General features: G+C 39.4%; 2 protein-coding genes across 2 annotated transcripts in view; one reads left to right on the top strand and one right to left on the bottom strand.

The window, feature by feature from the left end:
• The first annotated feature begins 48 nt into the window (after positions 1–48).
• On the top strand, positions 49–3,228 carry lg15h1orf131 (linkage group 15 C1orf131 homolog). Its single transcript, XM_057353087.1, has 7 exons — positions 49–252; positions 875–1,140; positions 1,276–1,335; positions 1,428–1,523; positions 2,767–2,853; positions 2,964–3,001; positions 3,095–3,228. Exons 1-7 carry the CDS (start codon positions 165–167, stop codon positions 3,216–3,218), a joined length of 759 nt encoding a protein of 252 aa, XP_057209070.1. The 5' UTR covers positions 49–164; the 3' UTR covers positions 3,219–3,228.
• A 4,641-nt stretch (positions 3,229–7,869) lies between these two features.
• Positions 7,870–26,595, bottom strand: part of LOC130565932 (E3 ubiquitin-protein ligase TRIM9) — a 32,572-nt gene continuing 13,846 nt past the window's right edge. Inside the window, exons 3-10 of the mRNA XM_057353089.1 lie at positions 24,580–24,702; positions 20,860–20,970; positions 19,945–20,098; positions 18,017–18,174; positions 15,822–15,960; positions 13,445–13,748; positions 8,172–8,334; positions 7,870–7,983 (exon numbers count right to left, since the gene is read on the bottom strand). Of these exons, the coding sequence (XP_057209072.1) occupies positions 7,939–7,983; positions 8,172–8,334; positions 13,445–13,748; positions 15,822–15,960; positions 18,017–18,174; positions 19,945–20,098; positions 20,860–20,970; positions 24,580–24,702 (1,197 nt within the window). The 3' untranslated portion in view covers positions 7,870–7,938. The remainder of the gene's footprint in view (positions 7,984–8,171; positions 8,335–13,444; positions 13,749–15,821; positions 15,961–18,016; positions 18,175–19,944; positions 20,099–20,859; positions 20,971–24,579; positions 24,703–26,595) is intronic.

The following is a 26,595-nucleotide window of genomic DNA, read 5'->3' as shown; positions in this document are numbered from 1 at the left end:
TTTTCACATGGGCGGTGTTAAAAAAGAGCCACTTCCGGGACTGAGAACTCAAGACGGTACACAAGAAGGGACATTTCGCATTTGGTTGCACACACGTGAAACACGAAAACATACAAACGACTAACATTTTGGTCAATAAACGTTTTATTTTTAATACTTAAGAAATGAGCGTTCCAGGAGATGAACGCGCGACAGAGCCGGATGACGATCATTATTTCCTCGATCAAGTGCTGAACAAGTTGTATGATTTTGGTGAGAAAGGTTTCATAACGTGCTAACAGACACACTAAGACGTCACTTTAGTTGGTGGTTGTTATTTACTGAAAACATCTTTAAACGTGCTGTCAACACTGTTCGTTCGTAATACAGCTGGGCGTGTTGCATTGTGGGATACAAACCGTGTTGTGTTGTGTTCTCTGTTATGTATTTAACGTTCTGCCATCATGATACTGGTGGGTCATCCAGGTTTTTCATTCACAAAAGATCTGGATACTGAGCACAATATACCAATGGCAGAAGAACTTTAAAACATAAAACCATGTATTATAACTACTTCATAAATACTTTTAAGTTTTTGTTGTTTAATTTGTCCTTTTTTCTACTTGGGTTTCTTATAGAATAGATTAGAATAGAATACCTTTATTGTTACTGGTATTCTATTCTATGGTTTTTTTATAGAACATAATTATTTTTCTATTAGAAAAATGAATGAAATTAATTCAATAAAAGGAAACAACGAAATGATCAAATAAAGAATTCATGATATTATGTCCCTACTGTTTATTCCAAATGTCCTTTTCTGTAAAGCTGCTTTGCAACAATGCTTTACACGTCTGTAATGTTTGACCTTGTGTTTGATATTTGTCACGTTCAGGTGATGGTGCTGGAAAAAGGAAATCAAAGAAATCCCAGAAGAGGAAAAGCAGCTCTGCTACAGAAGAGCATCATGAGAACGATACACAGGCAAACACAGAGACCAGCCATAACACTTACTTAGACCTGCACGTGACAAACGTCTCAAACTCCACCGTATGTGAAAACACAGCATCTGAAACTCAGCAATCCACCGTGGAGGTTGTTACGTTCGTTGATCCCAGGAAGAAGCACAAAGTATCGAAGACTGTTGAACCAGCGCAGAAGGTAAGAGGAGCAATAGCAACGTGTCTCTGGTCTACCCATGTGAACCCATCTGATAAAATCATAGCTCAATTGCGTACACGTAAATGTAAAGGTAAGCTGCTCTTAATTAATTTGTGTTAATTGTCTTTTTCTCAGGTGCCTGAAGTCAAAGAAAATGAGAAAACAGACTTGGATAATAAACTTGCAATAGAAAAGGTGAGATTGTTTTTAATGACTGTTTTTCTGCTAAGATATGAGTCCGACTCTTTCGACGCCACATGAACATGTTGTAAATGTGTCGTCCACAGGCGCGACTTGAAGTTCACCAGTTTGGACTCTCGGGGTATAAGAAAGGGCAGCAGAGGGTTTTCGAGCAGGACAGAGCCATCATGCTGGGAGCCAGAGTGAGTTCAACACACACGTCCACTGCTTATATACAACCTACTGTAGGTCTCCACATAGGACACTTGACTCTCAATCGTTCTTGTAGTCGAAGGTTAGCATGTCCCTAAACTAACATCAATGCCATTCAAACATCTTATTTATTTAACACTGCAATTCTTTTTTTTCTTTTGGTTCAAAATAAACACAAATCATCAAGTATATGAAAATCCTTCTCCAGGTTCACAGTGGTACACTTATAAGTGAGGGATAATGTACAGGCAGCCGGTTGTTATCGCAGAAATAAGCTCCGATGGCTGCTTGTACGTTATCCCGCTTATTACACGGCTACTTGCCACATGAGAAAAGAAATGTGAATTGGAAATCTTTTATTAGCTCATTTTTACCGAATGCAGACCATCTGTGAGGAAAAGCCGTTTACTTTCGGTGTTAAGGTAAGAAACGACGTTCAAATGTCACGAACAGGCAATTTGGTTTAATCATTTGTAAATATAACGTCATATATGCTAAAAGACGTATTTAATTTGTAAAAAAAAACTGTCCAAATGATTTGTTGCATCCGAGCGGTTGTTTTCTGGGAATAACGAACCTGCAAAAGTCGTGACTGGCCAATCAGAATCAAGCATTCCAACGAGCCGTGTAATAATAATAACAACGATTTATGAGCTGTAGAGAATGATTTTTACCTCATTCATTTTAACACTAAAGGAAGCTATATAACAGGGGTCGAAGGATAATTTAAGAAATTCATTGATGAAAAATGCAACTAGAATAGTCTACTTTTAAAAATATACTTATTATATAGTTATATATTAAATATAATTACATAATAGTCATATAATTATTTAACGTAGCCTAACGTAACGTAATCGACGTAATAGAGCTGGGGAGTACGCTTTTACATCGTGTGATGTTAACATTTAAGATCTCTAGATGGTGAGAGAAAATGGCGCTATCCTGACTTAAACTGAGACATTTATTCAAGAAGTTTATTGTAAACTGAAAACAATTAGGCTTACTAGACACATTTTATGTCAGAGCGGGATCTGAGTAATGTGAGCGGAGCGTTTGCCTGGTCCGTGAGCGACAGAGCCAAGCGCAGTCATTGAGCGAAATATTAATAGTAGGCTGAAAAAGAACAGTTATGTTCAGTTACATTCTGTGACATTACAGCCTACCATCTGTGATGTCTGAAATGCTGGCTTCTAAATTGTTGGACAATCTTTCAAACATTTTTTTTTGCAGCCCCCCAAAAAGCAGCATGTTAACTACAAAGTGTATCAACAAATGATAAAAGAAAAGCAGTTGAAGGAAAAAGAGGAAGCAAAGTCTGTAAGTTGAGCTGTTTAAAACGTAAACAGTTGTTTATGGGCATCACATCTCAAGTGCAGTATATGCCGTAAGGTGGTCTCGCTAACTTTTGACTGTCTGGTTGTTTTCAGGAGTTTCAGAGGCAAAAGGGGAAAGGAGGAAAAAGAGGGTTTGTATAAATATGTGATTTTTACTCTGCGACTATCAAAAATCCTCATTTTGGAATTGTTGATTTTGCAATCAATGTTTTGTTACTTTACAGTCCTGAGAGAAGTAAATCGTCCTCTGGAGGGCAGCTTGGAGGGCAGGTTGGACGCTTTAAAAATGGAATGCTGGTCTTGAGCTCCAAAGACATTAAGAAAGTCAATTTTAAAAGGAAAAAGTAACACTGGATGAGTGACTGTTTATATTTTCATCAAAAGAATCCAAGACAAGACAAGAATTTTTAAAAATGAATTGAGAATCATGTTTTGACTAGACTAATGTTTTCATATTTTGCTTTCCATCATCATACCTAGAATACATTTACAGTGCCCTTATTGTATTGTTTGGACTTACAGTTGCAATGAATTTATTAATGAAACCTTGATTTTTTTCAAACAAAACCACAGAGGAGACACTTCTTGATCTGTTATTACAGTTTTATTGTTTATTAAAAGGGAAAAGACACTGTTTTTCTTCCATACTATGTAGTAAGAAAAGAATGTCGTATACAATGTATTCGTATATACAAACCACAAGACGTACAAAAGATCACAGCAGTAAATGAGAAGTCAATGTCACAATACTTCCATTCGCGTGTGTGTTAGGATCTGAAAAACAGCTTGTTTTTGCTTTAAGCTCTTTAAGGAACAGTCAACCCAAAAATAAAAATTCTTCATTTACTCGCCCTCGAGTTGTTCCAAATCTGTATACATTTCTTTGACCTGATGAACACAAAAGAAGATATTTGAAGAAGGTGGAAAAGCAAACAGTTCTTTGCAACATTGACTACTGTTGTATTTTTTCTTACTATGGTGGTCAATAGGGTCCAAGAACTGTTTGGTCAAGCATTCTTCCAAATATCTTTCTCTGTGTTCATCGGAACAAAGATATTGATGCAGATTTGAAACAACTCGAGGGCGAGTAAATGATGACTTTTGGGTGAACTGTCCCCTGTTACTGTAATAATGAGACGTTTAGGGCCAAACAGCTGACATCCAGGTTGGTAATATGCTGTATTTATCAAATAAATAGTTAATGCATGGTGTTTGTAATTAATGCTTTCACCAAATGATTTTGTTTATTTTGACGGCGGTCACACTCAGCCATATTAAGTGTAAACTTGTGTAACAAACATTTCGACAAACAAAACAATTGTGCGTTTTCAATAGAATTCCTTCATGGATGTTCTTGTTTTATTTTTGTGGATTTGATCAGCACATTCTGCTGATAATGTTGTTTCAATTGCAAGCACTTTAATGGCCCTGGGTTTTTTTTGTTTTGCCCTCATACATATCACATTCCCAAGCAGCGTCTCCAATTTGGCAAAATTTCTATATCGGTTGGGAAATGTATCGGTCTGTAACAATTCCGTATTAGTTTTAAAATGCTTGAAAAATCTGTTTTATACTGACTACATGACCAGAGATTCTATTAGCTACATAAACATACATTTTAAAATATACTTTAATACAAACAAGTCCAATGTGACATTTAAAATGACACTGTTTAATGTTTTGACGAGCATCATCATCATTAGTATTGGATTTAAAGGAATGTTCCAGGTTTAAAACAAGTTCATCTCTATTAACAGCATCTCAGTTATCACAAAATTACAATAGAATACTGAAATATAAAATACTGAAATAGAAGTCTGTTGATGAAGATGAACTTGAATTGAACTCGAACATTTATTTTAAGAAATAACAGATTTTTTAATCTGTCTCCATTTATTACGAACCTCCTGACAGTTCTTGTCGGCCAACACAAAGGGATCAGATGAAGCTATTTACATCAAACGAACTCTTCATAGAAATGCATTACAGCTATCAACAACATCCCATGCTTTACATTAGTGGGTCATCATCTGTAAAATTAATATCTGGACAAAATAATACATACAAATAAATATACTTCCCTCAGGTCTCCCTGAAACGTCACGTATTGGAGGTATCTGTTATTGCATGGTCCACAAGTGGCTCTTTATCATAAATGTTTAATGCGTTTTGATGGATGTAAATACATCTACACAACTAACACTAGATGGCAGACTGTAACTTTCTCGATCAAATTCAATGAAATGAATGTGCGCTGTACAACATGCAAACACAACCTTCATGATATGACTTTATTCTTACATCATGTTAAAAAAAGCTGAAAATTCTCATATTGAAATATTGAAAATGTAGTGTTCAACGTTTGGTGAGATAAAGTGTTATTATAATAGTTTTATTGTAATAATATTTTGAATTTGCTTTTATTTTTAAATGTTTGTTTTATGTAAATTCAGTATGTATTTTCAGCTAATCATTTTTGTGTCTTCATTTTTACATTTCTAATTTTCGTTTAGCTTAAGTTGTTCAAATAATATTTAGGCTGATGTTTTATTTGATTTCGGTTAATAAAAATGTGTTATTAGTTTTAGCTTTAGTAAGCTATTAACCTTGTGAAGCTTAAGTCTCATTAAAAGCTGACTTGCTGGCTGAAAATGTTCAAACAAAGAGCGATATTTAGTTGAGCCACACTGTTTTATCGAGGGAAATGAACCGAACAATGGCTTAGTTAGTTAGGAGAAACTATTTTATCATTAAATCAGCTTTAAAATGTATTATTAAGTTTTAGGGCACACATCTATCACAGTGTAAAGAGATTTCATTGGTAGGTTCTGGTATAATATTCGCGGCACTACAAAGACCAATCGACATGACAGTATTGCGAGAGCTTCCCAAAAGCTGTGAAGTCGAACCTAAGTCTGGTCCGTTTAAAGCACCAAGACCTAATGTACTACAAATCTGGCTCTGTCTTTGATAGCGACATATGCGTTTGCGGTAATGTGATGTCACAGGTGGCACTTTTGACCAATTAACCAACATATTTGTATCTTTTTAGTGGTATCCGCTAAAGCAGTGGTTCTCAAACTGTGGTACACGTACCACTAGTGGTATTTGAAGAGACCCCTGGTGGTACGGGACACGTCAGAAAATTAAAAACTCTATGTATACTGTCATTTACATTTCGTGTTTTAAAAACAATTTAAAATGCTTAATACATGATAGATAAATACGGAATACATCTCAGCCTATGTCCAATTTTCATATAGTTGTATGAATGATTGTTTATTTATCATTGGTGGATGTAACTCAGGCACGTGACGGGCAGCTCAAACACAGACAAGCATACGTGTCTATTGAATTCGCGTTGCGTGCATTCGCATTTATAATACGTCTGTCTAAGCGGCCACCGCCTCCGTTCCGGCCCCATACGTTAGCGGCCCACCGGGAAAACGCCCGGTACGCCAGATGGCCAGTCCGCCCCTGAATCCCCCATAAGAGTTTACAGAGCCCTGTTTACAGTGCACTACAGAAATGTGTTTTGTGTCCACTATTACTGCTGACTAACTTGAAAACATGGAAACAAACATGTTCTTTAGTTTGAAAACCGCTGGTAAATACAAAAGTGTTTGTATTATTAATAATACATTAGAATTGGAGGACGAGGTGTAAAGATAAAGATTCACAGCTCCTATTAATTTGAGTGTTTATTCATGTGATTTTCTATGGTGGTACTTGGAACAACTCATTTTATCAAAGGTGGTACTTGATCTGAAAAGTTTGAGAACCACTGCGCTGAAGCAATCGATACCATTACTATTGCACATACTTTCATAATACCATAATTCGAGATGTGAACACACCCGTAACCGCCTCGTATCATACTTGCATAACTATTGCAAAAAAGCTATGAACAGTAATGAAACTGCACATTCGAAAACTTATCAAGGAGTCAAAATGAAGGTGGACGATAAAGACTTACAACCCAAGCTACAGTATATCTAAACACCAGACACTTGGGATTGGGCTGATTTTTGCACATATAATGTAAAAACTTGTAATTTTACAGATTTGTCATGTATTTTTGAAATACGGTAAAACCAATAAATTACAGAAAAAGAATGCAAATTTAAAAACCTGCCATTTTACCAAAAAAAAGTTATTTTGCACCCCAGCTGCCAGAAAATCTCTGTTCTTATTCAGTGAAATACGGTAAAAATTTACAGAAAATGACTGAAAATTTGCCAGAAAAAAACATGAAAAAAATACTTTTATGTGAAAAAACTGTTTTATGGTAATACTTGCATCCTCCAAGCACCATCCTATGATGCTAAAAGGCTCGTCGTCACTATTTTTGAAGCATGGGTTTGTGGTTGACCAGGATATATTCACCCCCAGCAGCCCGGTCATGTGAGGAGTGTGTTGAGGCCAAATCTCAAACTGTGAGTAAACCTGAGAATTGTATATCGTGAGCGACTAACCTGAAACCATCCTTCAAAATGTCGACCTCGCAGTTGTTCCTTATTTTAATTCCCCTTCCCGGGATATGAAATGCCTGATTTGAATGATTTTGATAGTTTGTAAACACAGGAATCATTTGTAAACAGTGAAATGTAAATTACTGACATGACCACGAGAGAAATGGATGAAAAAAAAGATGTCTGACTATTTACCCCACCCGAATTTATTCCCGCTGCTAACACATGTAATGCCTGATATGTTGGTTTTAATGATTTAAATAGCATTTTTCAAACTGGGTTAATCTTACTTTAGATTTTCTTTGAGGTACGAGGCAGAACTCTTAAAGCTTGGAAGCGTTTGTGCTCTGGGCTCTGACTCCAGCATCGGGACATCCTGCGGTTTGTTTATCTGTAAACATGGGGATGATTTGCAAACACTGATATGCAAATCACTGACACGACCACGAGAGAAACAGATGAAACATTCAGGAAAAAAGTCTGATTATTTATCCCAGCAAAGTTTTATCAGCTTTATATGTCAGCTCAGCGCTGGAGAACATTTACTGTGCTGTTTGATGCAGAAGGTCTCGCTCGTTCTGATTGGTCAGAGATGATCACATGATGTTCTTTGGGAGCTCCAGACCTGTGATCAGAGTCACCTGTGTAAAAAGACACATTTCAGTCAAGAATAAAACAATACTAGATTTTTTTTCACTCACAATATAATTCCTATAGTTCCATTTGTATTATTTCATAATGATAAGTTTCCTTCTATTCTAAAAATGTGAAAAAATGAAGAATAAGTTCATGTTTACCAGTTCTTAGTTTCCAACATAATGTTACTCACCTGAACGTTGCGGTTAATACTGACTGCAGGCATGAACACGCCCTCCAGATTCTCGAAAGCCACGGGTCCGTGCTGCTGTTTGTTGATGAAGAAGGTCAACGTGTGTTTGGTCAGGTCTAACAGAATCCCTACGCTCGAACCTTTAGTGATGCCACCCTCAGCCCTGCCAGGGGACATCAGCAACATGGGACATTACCAAAATGTTCAAATATAAAAAAGGTGCGAAATGCAACTTCTATCCATTCGCTTGCTCACTTGGTCAAGCATTGTGTTAACAACACAACCATCATGGGTTCGATTCCCAAGTACGCATATCTGATAAAGTATATCATTTGAATGCATGTTGAATGAAAGCCTCTGTCAAATGTGTAAACGTAATATTTTGTATGTTATAGGCAAGCTCATGACGACAACATCCCTTTCATTTACATTTGAAATGTTGAACATTGTAGCCTTGTAACAAGAAAAATGTTTGTGGAATATCAATTCAGTAAGACATTCATGAATTGACTTCCTGGATATTCAGATTTTCCAGCCAGATAGCAAGCCCTTATTAAGAGTGTCTGACCTGTGACTAAAACTATTTACTCAACAAAAAAGGCCGTCAAACATAATCGCATCCAGAATAAACGTTTGTGTTTACATAATATATGTACTGTGCATTTTAATTTTGTATACATAAACACAAAAACATACACATACATGTATATTTACCAATATCTGAAATTATATATAAACGTTTATTTCTCTTTTATATTTTTCTTAAATATATGTACGTGTTTGTGCTTATAAATACAAAATTTGGCCGAACTGCTCCCATATGAGCAGGACTGAGCAGGGATGGAGTCGCCATTCTCCGCGGGGCGTCCCCTGACGAGAGAGCGCATCGGCTGTCTGGTTCAGGTAGCCTGGGATGAAAGTGGCTTGCAGGGACTTGATCACCTGCTGACTCCAGAGGAGGAGGCGTCGGGCGAGTCGTGACATCTGCCGTGAGCGTATGCCGCCTTGGTGATTGATGTACACCATGGCAGCCGTGCTGTCCGACCGGACCAGCATGTGTTTGTCCTGCACGAGGGGCTGGAGCCTCCTTAGTGCCAAAAGGACAGCCAGCAACTCTAGCCAGTTGATGTGCCACCGCAGCCGGGGACCCGTCCACTGCCCCGATACCGAGTGCCCGTTGCACACGGCAGCCCCACCCCTGCAGGGAGGCGTCTGTCGTGACCACGACGCGCCTCGAAACCTGCCCGAGTGGAACCCCCGCTCAGAGAAAGGTCAGGTTTGACCAAGGGGTGAGGGTGCAAAGGCACTGAGGCGTTACCGTAATGCGCCTGGTACCGGTGTGCCACGCCGTCCAGGGAACACGACTCTGAAGCCAGTGCTGAAGTGTTTAGCCGGCCCACCATCTAGGGAAGTAACAGCCCCCGAGCCCGCTAGCCGGGAACTCGCCGAGAACGGTGCATTCCAGGACTTCGTGACCTCCTCATGCACTTCCGGGAAGAATGGTACCGGGGCGGTGCGTGGCTTTTGACCACGCTCCGTCCCCAGAAACCATGATCCAGCCGCGCGCATTTCGGGGAGGGCGGTTGCCCGGGCAAGCATGGCTGACATCTCAGCGTCGACCTCATCTTGAACTCGACCGCCCAGGGGCGGGAGCTCAGAGAGGTCTTCTGCATCTGATGCCAGGAGATAGCTGTCCGATGCTATGACAGAGAGTTCGTCCTCATCCCTCTGTCGAGTCTGCCCGCTATGGGACGGTCCACCGCCGCCCATCGGGGACGAGCCAGGTGAGCCTGCTGGGGTATGGGTGGTCCGCGAAGCCGAAGCTGATGGAGCAACATCCATAGGTACCCTCAAATCACCCCCGCTGCCTACCTCGCCGAAGCGGCAGTCGAACTCGCCTGGGAAGCAGACAGGGTGGCGGCAGCGCTCACAAAGAACGTAGCCAGCCATGACCGTTGTCAGGCTGAATGTCAGTGTCATTATTCTATCGTTATTTTCTTAACTTGTTACGAAATAAAAAGTGTTTCACCTCAGAAAAACGAACTGTCCTGTGAGATGTTATACAGTGCTGTATTCAAGCAAATGCGGCGGCGCACGCTGTCTTCACTGAAGCGCAAAAAAACCTGCGAGCATGGCATGCAACGAGTGAAATAAAAGTAAAGAACCTAAAAATCACATAACTGTTACTTCGTGTGTTAGCTGGGAAGGATTTATATGAATGTCTGATATTCATATTCATAACAGTTTATGTTAGTATTGTGTATTCATCATGGTGACTCTTGTTTCAATAACCCCAAAATGCCATGTTATTTTCGCTTAGTGTTATTTTGTATATGTTTATATTACGGTGGTGACTCAAACCAACAATTAAATAAAAAAATGAGTTTGGTGCTGCTATTTAATAGCCGTAACCTTAACTTATAGGCTGTTCATTCATCAGTATTAGTCATATTAGTCAAAACAATTTGTCACTCGTTTTTTTAAACAAACTACATATGACGTCATAAACCCCAAAAGTAGGTGGCGGCTTGTTGACCATGGGAAAATGTGGGTCCCATGGCCAAACAAGTTGAGAACCACTGATATATACAATACAGGTGGAAATCTAGGCAAAAATGAGTGACAGTGTGGATCAAATCTCAACAAGTCCATCAACAATTTCCCCACAGGAAGATGCGTACCTGTTGGTGTGGGAGTTGTTGTGCATGAACCAGGAGCGATTGTTGTCCACATACATGGCCCAGGCCTTGTCATCCTTTCCCAGCATCATGTCCTTCATCGTATTAATCCGTGCCACGCCGAACGCAGGGTCAGGGTGGTTGTCGTAGCGATCCACGCTGAGTTCCCAGTAATGCACACCCTTGGAGAAGGCAGCCGTGCCGAGTACCACCCGATCATCGTAACTGTTACACGTCACCGTCTGGTTTTCATTGGACAGAACGATGTCTCTGTGAGCCGATGTGGGGTCGAAGGTGAACCACGCCACTGCATATGAAAGATGAAATAAGAATTAATGTTCATGTGGTCCTAAATTCTGTTTGTTCAGAAAACACAAATTTTACTGAATTCTCTGATTTTTATTTTTAAGGAGTGTGATTTCTCTGGTGATATTTCAGTAGGGGTTTAGAGTATGCGTGACATTAAAAACACCTGTAGCACTTTTAAAGAGGATATAAAACAGCATAAGTAAAACCATAATAATTGGCTGCACACTGTACTTTAGTGTCACATAAAATATTGAAAGAGTTAAAGGTATGAAATATTAAAGCTGGTACACTTTTTTCTTATATTCGACAGCGGAATGTACAGTGAGGGAAATAAGTATTTGATCCCCTGCAGTGTTAATTTCGTTAACGAAAACTATGACGAAAAGTATTCGTTAACGACATGTTTTCACTGACGAAAACGAGACGATAACTAAATAAAAATGGGATGGAGTCGCCATTCTCCGCGGGGCGTCCCCTGACGAGAGAGCGCATCGGCTGTCTGGTTCAGGTAGCCTGGGATGAAAGTGGCTTGCAGGGACTTGATCACCTGCTGACTCCAGAGGAGGAGGCGTCGGGCGAGTCGTGACATCTGCCGTGAGCGTATGCCGCCTTGGTGATTGATGTACACCATGGCAGCCGTGCTGTCCGACCGGACCAGCATGTGTTTGTCCTGCACGAGGGGCTGGAGCCTCCTTAGTGCCAAAAGGACAGCCAGCAACTCTAGCCAGTTGATGTGCCACCGCAGCCGGGGACCCGTCCACTGCCCCGATACCGAGTGCCCGTTGCACACGGCAGCCCCACCCCTGCAGGGAGGCGTCTGTCGTGACCACGACGCGCCTCGAAACCTGCCCGAGTGGAACCCCCGCTCAGAGAAAGGTCAGGTTTGACCAAGGGGTGAGGGTGCAAAGGCACTGAGGCGTTACCGTAATGCGCCTGGTACCGGTGTGCCACGCCGTCCAGGGAACACGACTCTGAAGCCAGTGCTGAAGTGTTTAGCCGGCCCACCATCTAGGGAAGTAACAGCCCCCGAGCCCGCTAGCCGGGAACTCGCCGAGAACGGTGCATTCCAGGACTTCGTGACCTCCTCATGCACTTCCGGGAAGAATGGTACCGGGGCGGTGCGTGGCTTTTGACCACGCTCCGTCCCCAGAAACCATGATCCAGCCGCGCGCATTTCGGGGAGGGCGGTTGCCCGGGCAAGCATGGCTGACATCTCAGCGTCGACCTCATCTTGAACTCGACCGCCCAGGGGCGGGAGCTCAGAGAGGTCTTCTGCATCTGATGCCAGGAGATAGCTGTCCGATGCTATGACAGAGAGTTCGTCCTCATCCCTCTGTCGAGTCTGCCCGCTATGGGACGGTCCACCGCCGCCCATCGGGGACGAGCCAGGTGAGCCTGCTGGGGTATGGGTGGTCCGCGAAGCCGAAGCTGATGGAGCAACATCCATAGGTACCCTCAAATCACCCCCGCTGCCTACCTCGCCGAAGCGGCAGTCGAACTCGCCTGGGAAGCAGACAGGGTGGCGGCAGCGCTCACAAAGAACGTAGCCAGCCATGACCGTTGTCAGGCTGAATGTCAGTGTCATTATTCTATCGTTATTTTCTTAACTTGTTACGAAATAAAAAGTGTTTCACCTCAGAAAAACGAACTGTCCTGTGAGATGTTATACAGTGCTGTATTCAAGCAAATGCGGCGGCGCACGCTGTCTTCACTGAAGCGCAAAAAAACCTGCGAGCATGGCATGCAACGAGTGAAATAAAAGTAAAGAACCTAAAAATCACATAACTGTTACTTCGTGTGTTAGCTGGGAAGGATTTATATGAATGTCTGATATTCATATTCATAACAGTTTATGTTAGTATTGTGTATTCATCATGGTGACTCTTGTTTCAATAACCCCAAAATGCCATGTTATTTTCGCTTAGTGTTATTTTGTATATGTTTATATTACGGTGGTGACTCAAACCAACAATTAAATAAAAAAATGAGTTTGGTGCTGCTATTTAATAGCCGTAACCTTAACTTATAGGCTGTTCATTCATCAGTATTAGTCATATTAGTCAAAACAATTTGTCACTCGTTTTTTTAAACAAACTACATATGACGTCATAAACCCCAAAAGTAGGTGGCGGCTTGTTGACCATGGGAAAATGTGGGTCCCATGGCCAAACAAGTTGAGAACCACTGATATATACAATACAGGTGGAAATCTAGGCAAAAATGAGTGACAGTGTGGATCAAATCTCAACAAGTCCATCAACAATTTCCCCACAGGAAGATGCGTACCTGTTGGTGTGGGAGTTGTTGTGCATGAACCAGGAGCGATTGTTGTCCACATACATGGCCCAGGCCTTGTCATCCTTTCCCAGCATCATGTCCTTCATCGTATTAATCCGTGCCACGCCGAACGCAGGGTCAGGGTGGTTGTCGTAGCGATCCACGCTGAGTTCCCAGTAATGCACACCCTTGGAGAAGGCAGCCGTGCCGAGTACCACCCGATCATCGTAACTGTTACACGTCACCGTCTGGTTTTCATTGGACAGAACGATGTCTCTGTGAGCCGATGTGGGGTCGAAGGTGAACCACGCCACTGCATATGAAAGATGAAATAAGAATTAATGTTCATGTGGTCCTAAATTCTGTTTGTTCAGAAAACACAAATTTTACTGAATTCTCTGATTTTTATTTTTAAGGAGTGTGATTTCTCTGGTGATATTTCAGTAGGGGTTTAGAGTATGCGTGACATTAAAAACACCTGTAGCACTTTTAAAGAGGATATAAAACAGCATAAGTAAAACCATAATAATTGGCTGCACACTGTACTTTAGTGTCACATAAAATATTGAAAGAGTTAAAGGTATGAAATATTAAAGCTGGTACACTTTTTTCTTATATTCGACAGCGGAATGTATAAGGAACTCTAGCTGTGCTAATGAAATGTTTCTTCTGAGATCAAATGTTACTTTGCAGAACAAGATAAAACCAAGCAAACACCAACCTACATTCACCTTTTTTAGCTCAAGCAATGTAACTTTTATTGTGGCTTTGTAAAAATGTGTCTAAATACAGACATGTTTAGCAGAGTTTCACAGCCAGGTGAAACCTCAAAAAGTTGCTTGATAAAATAACCAGAAAACATTTCTGTAAACTCTAGGCAAAGCGCAGCGACTTTGAAGATGCAAAATTTAAATATTTATTTATTTATTTGATTAATTCCCATAGTTTTATTTGTGTTATTCTATAATTGAGTTTATTATGATTCTAAAATGTGGAAAGAAAATATAAAGATTTTAACAGTAGAGTATGTTTATTATTATTCTATATACAGTGCTGTGCAAAAGTCTTACTGTGTGTTCACACCAAACGCGAACTCGTTCCTTGCTCTATATTACTCGCAGGATTATTTGTTTAGTTCGCATTACTAGCGCAAAAAAAACCCTCACGCGACAGGAATTGCCATCACGCATCCAGACGTGTCAAACCGTAGTAGTCCATAAGCTCTTCGCACGAATATGCTGCTCAAGTTAAGATTTTTAAACTTGTGTGGAAGAGCGAATATCGGGCATCCGTGGAAATTATGTCACCCCGTCTTTGCATTGACTTTTGTATGTAATGTTTGTGCAAATAGCTCAATTCGCTCTTGGTGTGAACACACCCTTAGACATTTAAGTATTTTGCCCCCCAAAAAATTGTTTTACAGGGATACTATACCCAAAAATAGAGTATCCCCCTCCCAAGTTGTTCCAAACCTGTATAAATTTATATTTCCAGTTAAACACAAAGAAAGATATTTGGAAGAATGACACTTCTGGGACACCATTGACTACCATGGTAATTCTTTTTTATTCAGAGGTGCCCCTGAACTGTTTTCTTTCCTAAATTCCTCAAAATATCTTCTTTTGTGTTCAACAGAACAAAAACATGATACGATCATTTTTCCTACTATGGTAGTCAATGGTTCCCCAGAACTGTCAGTCGTTAACATTCTTCCAAATATCTTCTTTTGCATTCAACAGAACAAAGAAATGTATACAGGTTTGGAACAACTTGAGGGCAAGTAAATGATGACAGAATCTTCATTCTTGAGTGAACTATCCCTTTAGTTGTGGATATATTTTGCTATAGTGTGTCAGTAGGAAATATCAGTTTAGATTTCCAAACATTCCTTATGCTGTTATTTATAATAATCCAGTATGCACACAACTCCCGTGCCTGCAAAAATCTCACTGGATTATTACAAATAATGGCATAAGGAATTTTTGGAAATTTAATGATATTTCCTACTAGCACACTAGAGCAAAAGATATAAATAAATGACCTAAAACCATTTTTGGGGTGAAAATACTAACATGCCCAAAGACTAAATCATCATTATGCATTAGCATCTGCCATTAAAAAACGTTCCACTTTGTTTATGGGTTAATATTTTTGTAACTTTACGTCTCTGTCTACACTACGAACTTTGATCCATGTAAAGTGTTTTTAAGAGAACCATGCACAGCAGGGGTCCTTCCACTTCAGGATCAGAAGCCACGCCAAGAAAAGAGAATATATAATGTAAAGCTAAAAGAGAACTTGTAAATGTGTGTGCATGAGCAAAAGAGAGAGGAGAGAGAGTTTTAAACACTTTCAGAGACACTTCCAAAACACAGAAAACACGCACCGTCAGATGTCTTCAGAACTACTACTTTGCTGTAAGATCCCACGCCGGCAGAGTTATACGCTTTGACGCGAGCATTGTACAAGCTGTTGAAATGAAGGCCGTCGACCGTACAGACAGTCTCTTTACCCACATATACCTCCTGCAAGATTGAAATACAGAAACACAGACGGACAAGAAGAGAGAAGCGTCAAAGATGGAAAACATCTTGCGAGACATTACACATTTCTGAAGATACGAGTTATGCTGCATGTTTGTCATGAATTATAAAACAAGCTGTCAATCTGAGATTCTGTAAAATAACATTACAAAATTATTTTTTCATTATTTTTTTACATCACGTAAAGAACCTTCTGTGAAAATATAACCTTGATATCTTTAAAGTCCCCTTGTGGTCGATAATTTTATCCCTTAAAACTAATCTTTGACCATCAAAATTACATATTTAAACGTTTCTTTTTTTCTCTTTTCCTCTCTTAAAATAGCTTGTAACTCTACACCTAAGCCTCCTTAAGTATATGCAGACACATGAATATGCAAATTAGCCCCGCCTCCACTAAGTGGCACTAGGCAATTCCAGACGTTGCTAAAACTGAAAGTGAAACTGAGAGCTGACACAGCAGTGCAGCGATTGTTTCAGCCCGAATCTATGCGCCATCTTTGCATATCGTCGCTGTCGGGAGGAAACCTCCTATGTCCAAATTTGGTCAATTCCATATTTTTTCACAAATCGATGCTATTGGTCAGTCCCCATGTGGGTCTGTTATTTTTACAAATTATTAACCAATCTAAAGTGTTGAAAATAGCTTGAGAGCAAATCTCTTAACTCCATTGGACACTTCAACTGTCTGAGAAGTCTCGTAACTCCACCTCTTCTTCACTCCGCGGGAGCCTCTCGGCATTACGTCTCCTGATTGAAAGTTTTTTAGACAATAACGAGTGAAAATAGTTCAGTTAGATACATTTGAGTAGGTCTGTTTTGTTAAAAATCGATAGCTGTAATGCTTCGGTGCAGAAGGAAGCCCGTGAACCACGAAGGTAAGTTTGAAGAAGATTCGGCTAATTTCCACCTATTAGACAGCCTAGTCAGCTCATCGTTTTTTGTATTACATCACTTATAGTTCTTAAACCTTTAAAATAGAGTTTAGGAAGATGTATGTAACCACAGTCGTTAGCTTTGGTTAACTATTGAAGCCTTTTCTCTTGTCAAGAGGCTCAACGCGACCGCCGACTTTATTTGCGTGCAGATTAATTTCCGCTTATATTAGACAGCCTGTTTAAACGTTTTATTCTGGCATTGCATCACTCATAGCTCTAACATTTAAAATAGAGTTTAGGAATATGTATGTAACCACAATCATTAGCTCTTAAAGTCTCGTCTCTTGTCAAAAGGCTCAACGCGACCGCAGACTTTGATGAACACTGCTGGCAGCAGCGACGTCTGTGTCCGTACCATTCTTATCAATGACAGCGTAATCTCGTATCTCCCTGCTCCCAAGTCATAAACCTTGTATCTCCGATTAAACATGGTTTTGGGGAAATGTTGTGTTAATGTTGGTACACAACAGTATATGATAGCAATATAAGGTATAATACCAACTTTAACGAAACAATGTTTAATAACTCAAAAAATATGCAGTTTTTTTTATTTCCTGAAAAATAATGGTTTTGGAGATATGAGGATTCCGCCCGACAGCGACGATATTTATGCTTCAAACTGCTGATCCACAGGGCTCAAATGAGTGGATGTGATTGGTTACAGGTTTATGACGTCATTAACTGGGGAAGTTTCAAATAAAAAAAAGCATTTTTTAAACTGTCTTTGGTAAACTGCAGTTTTATGAAGAAAATACTCAGCAATTATAATTATAAATTGGCACAAGGTTTGTCACACACATAAACAACACTTTAATATTGACTGAGTAAGGCCATGTCAAAGATTGAAATTATACTGAAATCAATTGATGAAATCAAACTTTGATGCTCTTCTCAGAATTTGATTTTGGGACCTTTAACCTGCTTTTCACAAACTGGGTCACATTTCTGTAATTATTTGACTAAATTAATATTATATCATATGATTTGGGGAACATACCAAGCAAAAATATCTTTCATAAGCCTATTTATATTTAATTTAATGCATGATCGTATTTCTATGAACTCCATACATCTCATTCGTAAATATTTGTTCAACACACCCGGTAAGGTCCGCCGTTGCCGTCATCTAGCTCCAGCACGTAACCTTCCACCGACAGGGCCTGGACTGTTGTTATCCTCCAAGCCAGGGTGGCGCTGTTGTTCCGCGTGCAACATTTTTCCAACTGCAGCAGCGGGGCAGGGGGAACCGTGGGGGTCTCTGCAAGAAGACGGCACGTTTACGGTTAACATGGACCCTCGTCCTCGAAGTTGTCGCAAAAAGGTTAAACAAGGGTAAACACGGAGTGACATGCACGGGACCAAGCACTTCCTGAAAGTCACGGGTGCCTCTAAAACGTACAAGGGAAGGAGTTGTGTATTAGGGTGGGTTGGGAGTTTTAGGAGAACGGTTGGAAGTGTAGCAGCTCTGAAATACCTCCTGCGATCTCTGCCTCTTTCTGGCCACCTGCATGCATTTGATTGAATAATGCAGCCTCCTGACCATCTGAAAGATGACAGCGGACAAAGCAGGTGTTGCACGTGTGAGTCTAAAGGTTCAACTGAGGAGATTACGGCTCATTCACCTCTGAATAAAGAAAAAATACCATGGATGCGTATGGAATAGTCCGAATCGCCCCAAGTGTTTTTCTTTAAGTGGTCTTTCATCGGGGGAAGACAGATATCTTTATCTCTATCTTTATCGATATCTAATAGCTTGCTAGAGTCACAATAAAACAACGTTTGGGAAGCAAAAATGAATCCTGATATAAACTGTACCATACATTTTGATTTTTAAGGTCAAAACACTTTTCAACATTGTTCAGTTACTGTGGAAAGCTTGGGACATCCTCCACAACCCTCAAACACTAACCAGTCTTTACCAAACGATAGTAATATGTCGATGAAGTCGGATTTATAATAGTTTAACTTTTGACAAAGTGTCAGACTGTCGGATAAATCTGGAAGTTTAGAATTTACACAAAAGCATATTGAGTGTTTACATTATGAAATGGTGTATGAGACATGATTATGGTTGGAAACCGAAAAACAATCAATCAATTCCAATTCTGGAATTAGAATAGGTAGGTTAGGAATCGGATACTTGATATAAAATTTCAATTCATATTTTACTATAGTAACCATAGTTTAACTATGGTATTTATAGTAAAGCACAGTAACCACATTATAGTAACTACAATTTAACCATGATATTTGCAGTTGTATGGTAATACACATTGTAATAAATCGGACAAAACATGGTTGCGATGTGTATATACTAAGGCTGTCAACGTTGAATTGTTTTAGATGAAAGCGTTAAAAAAAATATTTAACGCAACATCCGTTTTTTTCTGTCATCATTGTCTAGCGTTACATTATATAATCACGCTGTAGGAAGGGCACACTTATTATAATGGGTTTGATTAGTAGATAAAATAATATATTTAATAAAGGCATCAGTTGCAAAGCCAACAATATTAAAATGTTGCCTTTCATTCATAAAATGATGCTGTTAAAGAAATGTGTCGTTTCTACATTCATTTGGAGATAAAATGTGAAATTATTAGAATATAAAAGCATATTTAAAACATAAAAGCTGTGTGTGATTAGCAAGTTAATTTTTTTACGATTGACAGCACTACAAAATAAAGAGTGTATGTTTAATTTCACCATAAGTGTGCGATTAATCGCAGTTAATCGCACGAAAAGGGTGTGATTAATCGCGATTAAAAAATGTATACATTGACAGCCCTAGTATATACTCAAACGGTGCTCATAAATATATAAATATATTTTTTGCAAACCAGTCAATGAGCAGGCTATACTACCATACAGGTTAACATCTAAATGTTCATTTTTTGCAACTTTGAAATTGAAACTAAGAAACGATAAGAATCAGAATCGTTAAGCAGAATCGTAACTGGAGTTGATCAAATTCAAACCATACCCATCCCTAGACATGATCACTGGTGAAAACTGTCTGAATGTTCACCTTTACTCTGAGTGAAGTCCAGTTGGAGGATGGTCTGCATCAGGGGGTCTGTGTTGACACTCAAGGCAAATTCCGGGCAGACCTTCGGCTCCAGCGCACCTTTCACCCACTGCTCCTGAGAGCCCTGGACACGCTTTATCAACGCATCTGAGATCTTACAGATGAACCCGACAGAAACGAGAGGGAGAACATTAAGAATCCCCAGTGATTGGAGATATAGGCACCTGTTTACAGTACTTCACTTTTATTAAGATTAACTGGATTTATTTATCTGCACGATTTTACACTTTTGAAAAATGTTGGGTACTGGAAAACACCTAATGATACAAAGTCTGTCCATCCCGGATAAACCAAGACAGCCTATTCAACCTTATCTTATCTTATATCTGTACAACCTCCAAAAGGGTTCAGATGTTGATCTTAGATTAAATTAATCTCATGCATTCTTGCTTTATTTGCATTTCCCACCTCAAACCCGGAAATTACGTCTAAATGTATTAACAATAAAAATATTTAGTAACATTAAAAGAACCCAGTTCCAACAATTATTTCCGGGTTGAGCAGGGAAATATCCTAAATCTGAGCATTAGTTTTGTGAGGGCTCTAATAGCAACATCACAATGAATACTTCATGAATATTACAGTAATGGGCAGCATTGATCTGCAGCAACTTTCACTCCTTGAAACATCAATTATTGAAAGTGTGGACTCATCCTTTCAGTAGAATCATTGTGAATAGCAGGTAAATACTTTCAGAAGAGCCCATCTGAGACCATTATATGGCCTTGAGTTTCATTTTTACTATTAAACTGTTATGTACATAGAATTATATTAAAATACAGTACAGTATAGAATAGCAGATGTCGCCAAGTAGTGTGTGTTTATGTGTGTGTCTGTGTATTTGAGTGTGCTTACCTGTAGGAATCCGCTTGGATCATTCTCTTTAATAACCTCAAGACAGAATTCCATCATTCCTGTGGTCTGCCGGAGCTTCATGGTGCAGTGGGTTATCTGATCCTTCACAGTCTGAAACACAGAGAGGATATACACTTAAACTCTCATCACACACAAACAGTGTGTGAACAGCAGCTAGAGGGTCATTCTTTAAAGAAGATAAGAATGTGGAGATTTTAGCGGCATCTAGCGATGAGGTTGTGAATTGCAACCAATGGCTCACTCTTCCCCTCCCCCTCCCTTTCGAAGCACTACGGTGGCTGACACAGGACAAAGATGTCGGCAAGTTTTCGCTTCTTTTCCAAAGGAGATTGTCAGGTTAGATGAGGCAGAACCCAGGCGCGGGCAGTTATTAAAGGGTTAAACAAAAATACTTTTATTAAATATAAATAAAAGCCCACGATGGGGAAAACACGAATAACAAAACAAGAATACAAACTAAAACTTCCCACAAGGGGGACAAAACAATCAATATTCAAGAATCAAATAATAAGTCCAAAACACGACTGGGGAACGGCAAACAGGAACAAGGTAAACAGGAACAGGGTAATCCACAAAATGACATGACGCAGGTACTCAAGCGAGTAGACGAGAAAGGCAAACAATGAACCGACAAGGGATAGTGAAACAAGGGAGTTTATAAGGGGAACACTAACTAGGGAATAATGACAAATGGTGGGTGACGGGCAGGTGACGGGAATCAAACACTAAGGGAAACTAACGGGAAGATTACATGGGAAAGGTGAGGGGAATGAAACACTAATGAGATGCTAATGCAGAAACAAGGGGGCGGGGGCGGGGCCAAGAGACGAGACACCGGAGAGAATGCATGGCACGTCAAAACAAAGCCATGCTCCTCTCCACATTAAACACGTGGGTCTGTCATGATCCTGCCACAAGACTCGAAAATCATGACAAGAAGAGGCAAGACCATGACAGAGATAGCGTATTTACGGAACACGTTCTGTAAAGCAGTTTGTCCGTTTGGGGCTACCGTAGAAACAACATGGTGAATTCCATGTAAGCGTACCCGCGGTGTTTGTAGATAGAAATAGTTCATTCTAAGGTAATAAGAATGTTTACAGACCTCTGAAGATGACATAGTTACGTATCTTATACTGCATTTTTGTCAATAGATCCTCCAAAAAATTACACACTGTACCTTTAAATGCGGGTCATGACCGTGGCATATATTTTGAATACATTATTATCAATATCCAATCATCAGCGTCCATGATTATTTTTCTAGAACAAAATTACATTTTTCTCAAACACACCACTACATGTGGGAAAAGCCACTTTTTTATTTAAAAATATGGTTGATGTCACCAAAAAACATGGTATTCAGCTGTCCCATTTTTTAAAGCTGCTCATTCTACTCTAAGCATGAAAATGATCTCAGATTTGAATTCATTTTATAGTTTGTCTTTAGATAGATAAGATGATAGATTAGATCAAGAAATGCATCATTGCCTCGCATATCTCATTGATCAAGTATTAATTGATGTTTAAAACATTTATATATTATCTTAAATATACATAATTATCAGTATCTGATACTGCAAAACAAAGCAGCACTCAACATTCGTTCATCTTTCATTTGCCATAACTAATGGTGAAGACAATCAGATCAAATAAGTAATGATGCATGAATTATGATGTATAATGATTTAATGATGCACGTCAGACGCTCTCAGGACACAGATTAATGACTGTATAATTATAAATGACAGCACAGAAATGAACCCTTCAGGGTACAAATGAATGATGAATTAAACAATACGAAACAAAATGAGCCACGGAGCGTTTTAAACGTTGCGGTTATATTTTTTTACAAAACACCTGCTTAAGATTTCGATAATATGTGACTGCACATATGGATATAGAAAAAAATCGATTTTTGTATCTTCCTGTTACTATCCCTGGGGAAAAGCTTCTATTTATGATGAGTGTGAAATCAATAAAATTGCTATTTTGCAATGTTTTTTTACTTTATAAACCCAAATTTGTATATAAAAACAAATCTCGGTGATGTATAAAACAATATATAGAAAAGCTATTAATTATAAAATACACGACACATGCTCCCGCAACACCGTGTCACGCTTTGTTTAGTGTGGCGTGATGTATAAGACTCTGCTGTCAAACTGCTGGCTTGAAACAAATGAATTAGAGCGGAAAATAGCATCCAGAAATACTCCATAACATTAACACAAACCCTGGCAGATGGAGGAACATATTTTGAGAGCCACAATTAATAATCTATTGTAATAACCAGTCAAATGTGTGAGGCGAGAAAGACTTCTCTGCTGAAATGATGTTTCTGCATTCATTCTTTATAAATATACACACTTGTAATGTCAACAAAATACACCGTAGTTTTATTAAAGCAGCTATAGCTCCACTTTAATTCACTGAGCAAATAAAGCTGTATTGGTGTCAGGCCGCGAGGTGGATGAAATAACCTCAGTGATTCTGAACATATGCTGTGGCACGACTGAAACAAAAACTCAATCTGCTCCGTGTCATGCCATGAGAGAATTGTAATAGAGAAACTCTCTCTATCTCCATCACATCTGGCACAATGTCACGTGACCCACTGAGAAAATAATCTCTCTCTATTGAAAATACCAAGTAGCAAACAGACAAAGCAATAACACAGATCACTAAAAAACGAACAAAGGTTAAAGGGATACTTCACCCAAACATGAAAATTCTGTCATCATTGACTCACCTTCGAGTTGTTCCAAATCTGTATAAGTTTCTTTGTTCTGAGAGAGATTTTGCCCCCCATTGACTCCCATAGTATGAAAAAATACAATGGTAGTCAAAGGTGCCCCAGAACTGTTTGCTGTCCTACATTCTTCAAAATATCTTCTTTTGTGTTTAACAGAACAAAACAAATGATCAAGTAATTTTTCCTACTATGGGAGTCAATGGGGGGCAAAATCTGTCTGGTTATTTTTTCATTTTTTGTCCAGTAAATCAAACTAAATGATTTAAAATGCAGAAAGGTTTGTGTGATGTTTCGGTTTGGGTGTAGGATGAGAGTTAGAGGATACAATATACAGTCTGCACAGTAACAAAAATCTGTCATGGTTCTGCCCCATCTTGTCTTGCTTTTCTTGATCTAGTGGCAGAAGCATGACAGAACCTCTTGTTTCATGTGGAGAGAGGCGTTTTGGCCCTTTTGGCTTGCCATACTCTCTCCGGTCTCGTCTCTGTTCCCGCCCTCTCGTCTCCTCATTATTGCTTGTTATTGGTTTCATGCCCTACACCTGTCCCCTCTTGATTTGATCCCTTATTTAATGCCCCTGTGTTTTCTGTCCTGTGCTGGTTCATTGTGCGTGTATGTGTCACTTGTATGGTGAGTGCCTGTTCCGTGTCAGTCTAGTCTAGTCTATTCTAGTCTAGTCTAGTCTAGTCATTTGTAGTTCATGTTTATGTTAATCTTAGTCTTGTTAGGTGTAATTATTCTTAGTCCTGTCCTGTTGTAGATTCCCCTGTTTTGTTATGTTATCCCCACGTGGGTCTTTGTTTTGTATTTTTGTTAATAAATGTCTTGTTAATACCCCTTACCCGCTGTCTGCGTTTAGGTCCTCTCTCCTTGTCTCACCACCCGTTCATGACAAAATCATTATGTCTATGGAAAGCCAACCCAACGTGTGTGTGTTGACTTACCTTCAGTTTGCTCTCTTTCTCCTTGGTGACCTTGGTGAGGAGTTTGGCCTTCTGCCGAGTCAGAGCTTCAATCAACGAATCACACTGAGCCACCAGACATGCCTCAAACTCAACCCCGTTCTCCTGTGACACACACACAGAGATACAAGTCAACCCCAGGAACATAGCTCTATCTGCAATTTCTATCTATTTGTTGGTTTATTTTGCTGTTGTTGTCACTTTGGGTTACCTGTTTTGTAGATTGACTTTTTTACTACTTCCCCAATTGTTTATAAAAATACATTTGACCCAACAACGCGTTGAAACAACCCAGCCAAAGTAAATGCTAATAATTATATTAACATGTTTTTTGAAACAACTGAAACCATTTCACATTATAATGCAATGCGATATGGCTTTATTTGTGATATCTGACAGTGTTCAGGGCTCAACGCTAAGGATTTTTTCCACTGGCCCGGTCGGGCAAGTGATTCAAATTTTTACAGGCCCCACCACAAAAAAAGTAATAGACAAATAATATTGTCTAGTTATTAGTTTGTTTGTTGTTTTACCTATGTAATCTTAATAAATATGGTTATTATACCATAAAAACTATTGGCCTTACTCACAGAAATTTCTAATATTGTTGAAGACAATTAACCAGCAAGTGATAAAATAAGAACAAGTAATCAAAGTATTTTGTAGCAAATATACAAATAATCAGTGTTTTGAATGAAATATAGACACAATCTTACTATAAAATATAAATTAATCAGTCAGGAGCTGTTCTGACTCAATCCTTGTTGTTTGATGAACATTAAAAAGATCTTACTGTAATTATGCTGCTGCCGCCCCTTTAAGAGATTCCATGCATTTTATTGCCAAATTGTTTTTGTTCATTTAAGACATAAATACTTGCTAATATGGGCATTTTGTCACCATTTTATGTGCATATGTCTGTGAAAGAGAACTCAATGCAATAGTTTGCACGTTGTCTGAGTTGCGCCTTTCTGGCCGCGCGCATATTTCAAACACCCCGTGAGAACAGAATCGAGTTCTCTTTTGCGTCTTTTTGAGAATATTTGAGGCTATAAAACGTGCAAATTATAACCTTTCGTTACGATACAGCACTGGCCCGATAGGGCAACTGACATGGCTGTCAACTGGCCCGAGGGTCTCTCGTGCTAGCCCCTGGTCATCGCGCAGGCCTTATTGTTGAGCCCTGGTGTTTAATATCAAAAAATCATAAAAAATCGTAACGACAATTTGGCAGCTTAGATTAAATAACTAGATGTACTTTGGTGAAGCTTTGATGTTTACATGTCAAACACATCAAATATGGAGAAGAACTGACAGAAATAATGACTGCTGTGTTCAGCTTAGCTTGGTTTGCCGCCAGGGCAGATATTACGCACTTCACCTTTAAAATGCATTTTGTAAAGCTGGTAGTGATGCGTGTGAGTGTAGGAGTTCAGAAGAGAGCTTATAATTCATTCACTTTGAGTTGTGCGTCAGATCTCCTCTCTAACACCCACATACTGATACTGGTGCAGATGGAAGCGAGGAACACTAAAGAATACGCGTCTGTTTGTGAAACATTGCATTTCTCTAGAGAACCGATGTTCATTTACTCAGAACAAAATACCACTAAAGTGGCTCCCTGTTCACCATTCCCTTTCATTTCATGGAAAAGAATAGTGTAAGTAAACATTAAACTTGCATTGTGACTGTGAGAACGTACATGAAGACTTCGGATACAAAATACATCAAATCAGATACTTTCCCATTAATACAATAGAACAAAGTGGCACGGTGGCTTCAACATTATGCTGCGCAATCCATTTTTTCATTATAGATCAGTGGGGTAAGCAAATGATAACATCGTTTTCATTTAGACAAAAAGAGGGCTGTCATGGCTCTGCTTCATTTAGTCATGTTTTTCTTGGTCCTGTAGCAGAGTCATGACAAAGCCTTTGGTTATGTGTGGAGAGAAACATATTATTGTCCTTTTGACAATAATATGCGTTCTCTCCAGTG

The sequence above is a fragment of the Triplophysa rosa genome, linkage group LG15, assembly GCF_024868665.1.
Source record: "Triplophysa rosa linkage group LG15, Trosa_1v2, whole genome shotgun sequence".
Taxonomy (NCBI): Eukaryota; Metazoa; Chordata; class Actinopteri; order Cypriniformes; family Nemacheilidae; genus Triplophysa; species Triplophysa rosa.
This window is presented reverse-complemented; position numbering and strand designations above follow the sequence as displayed.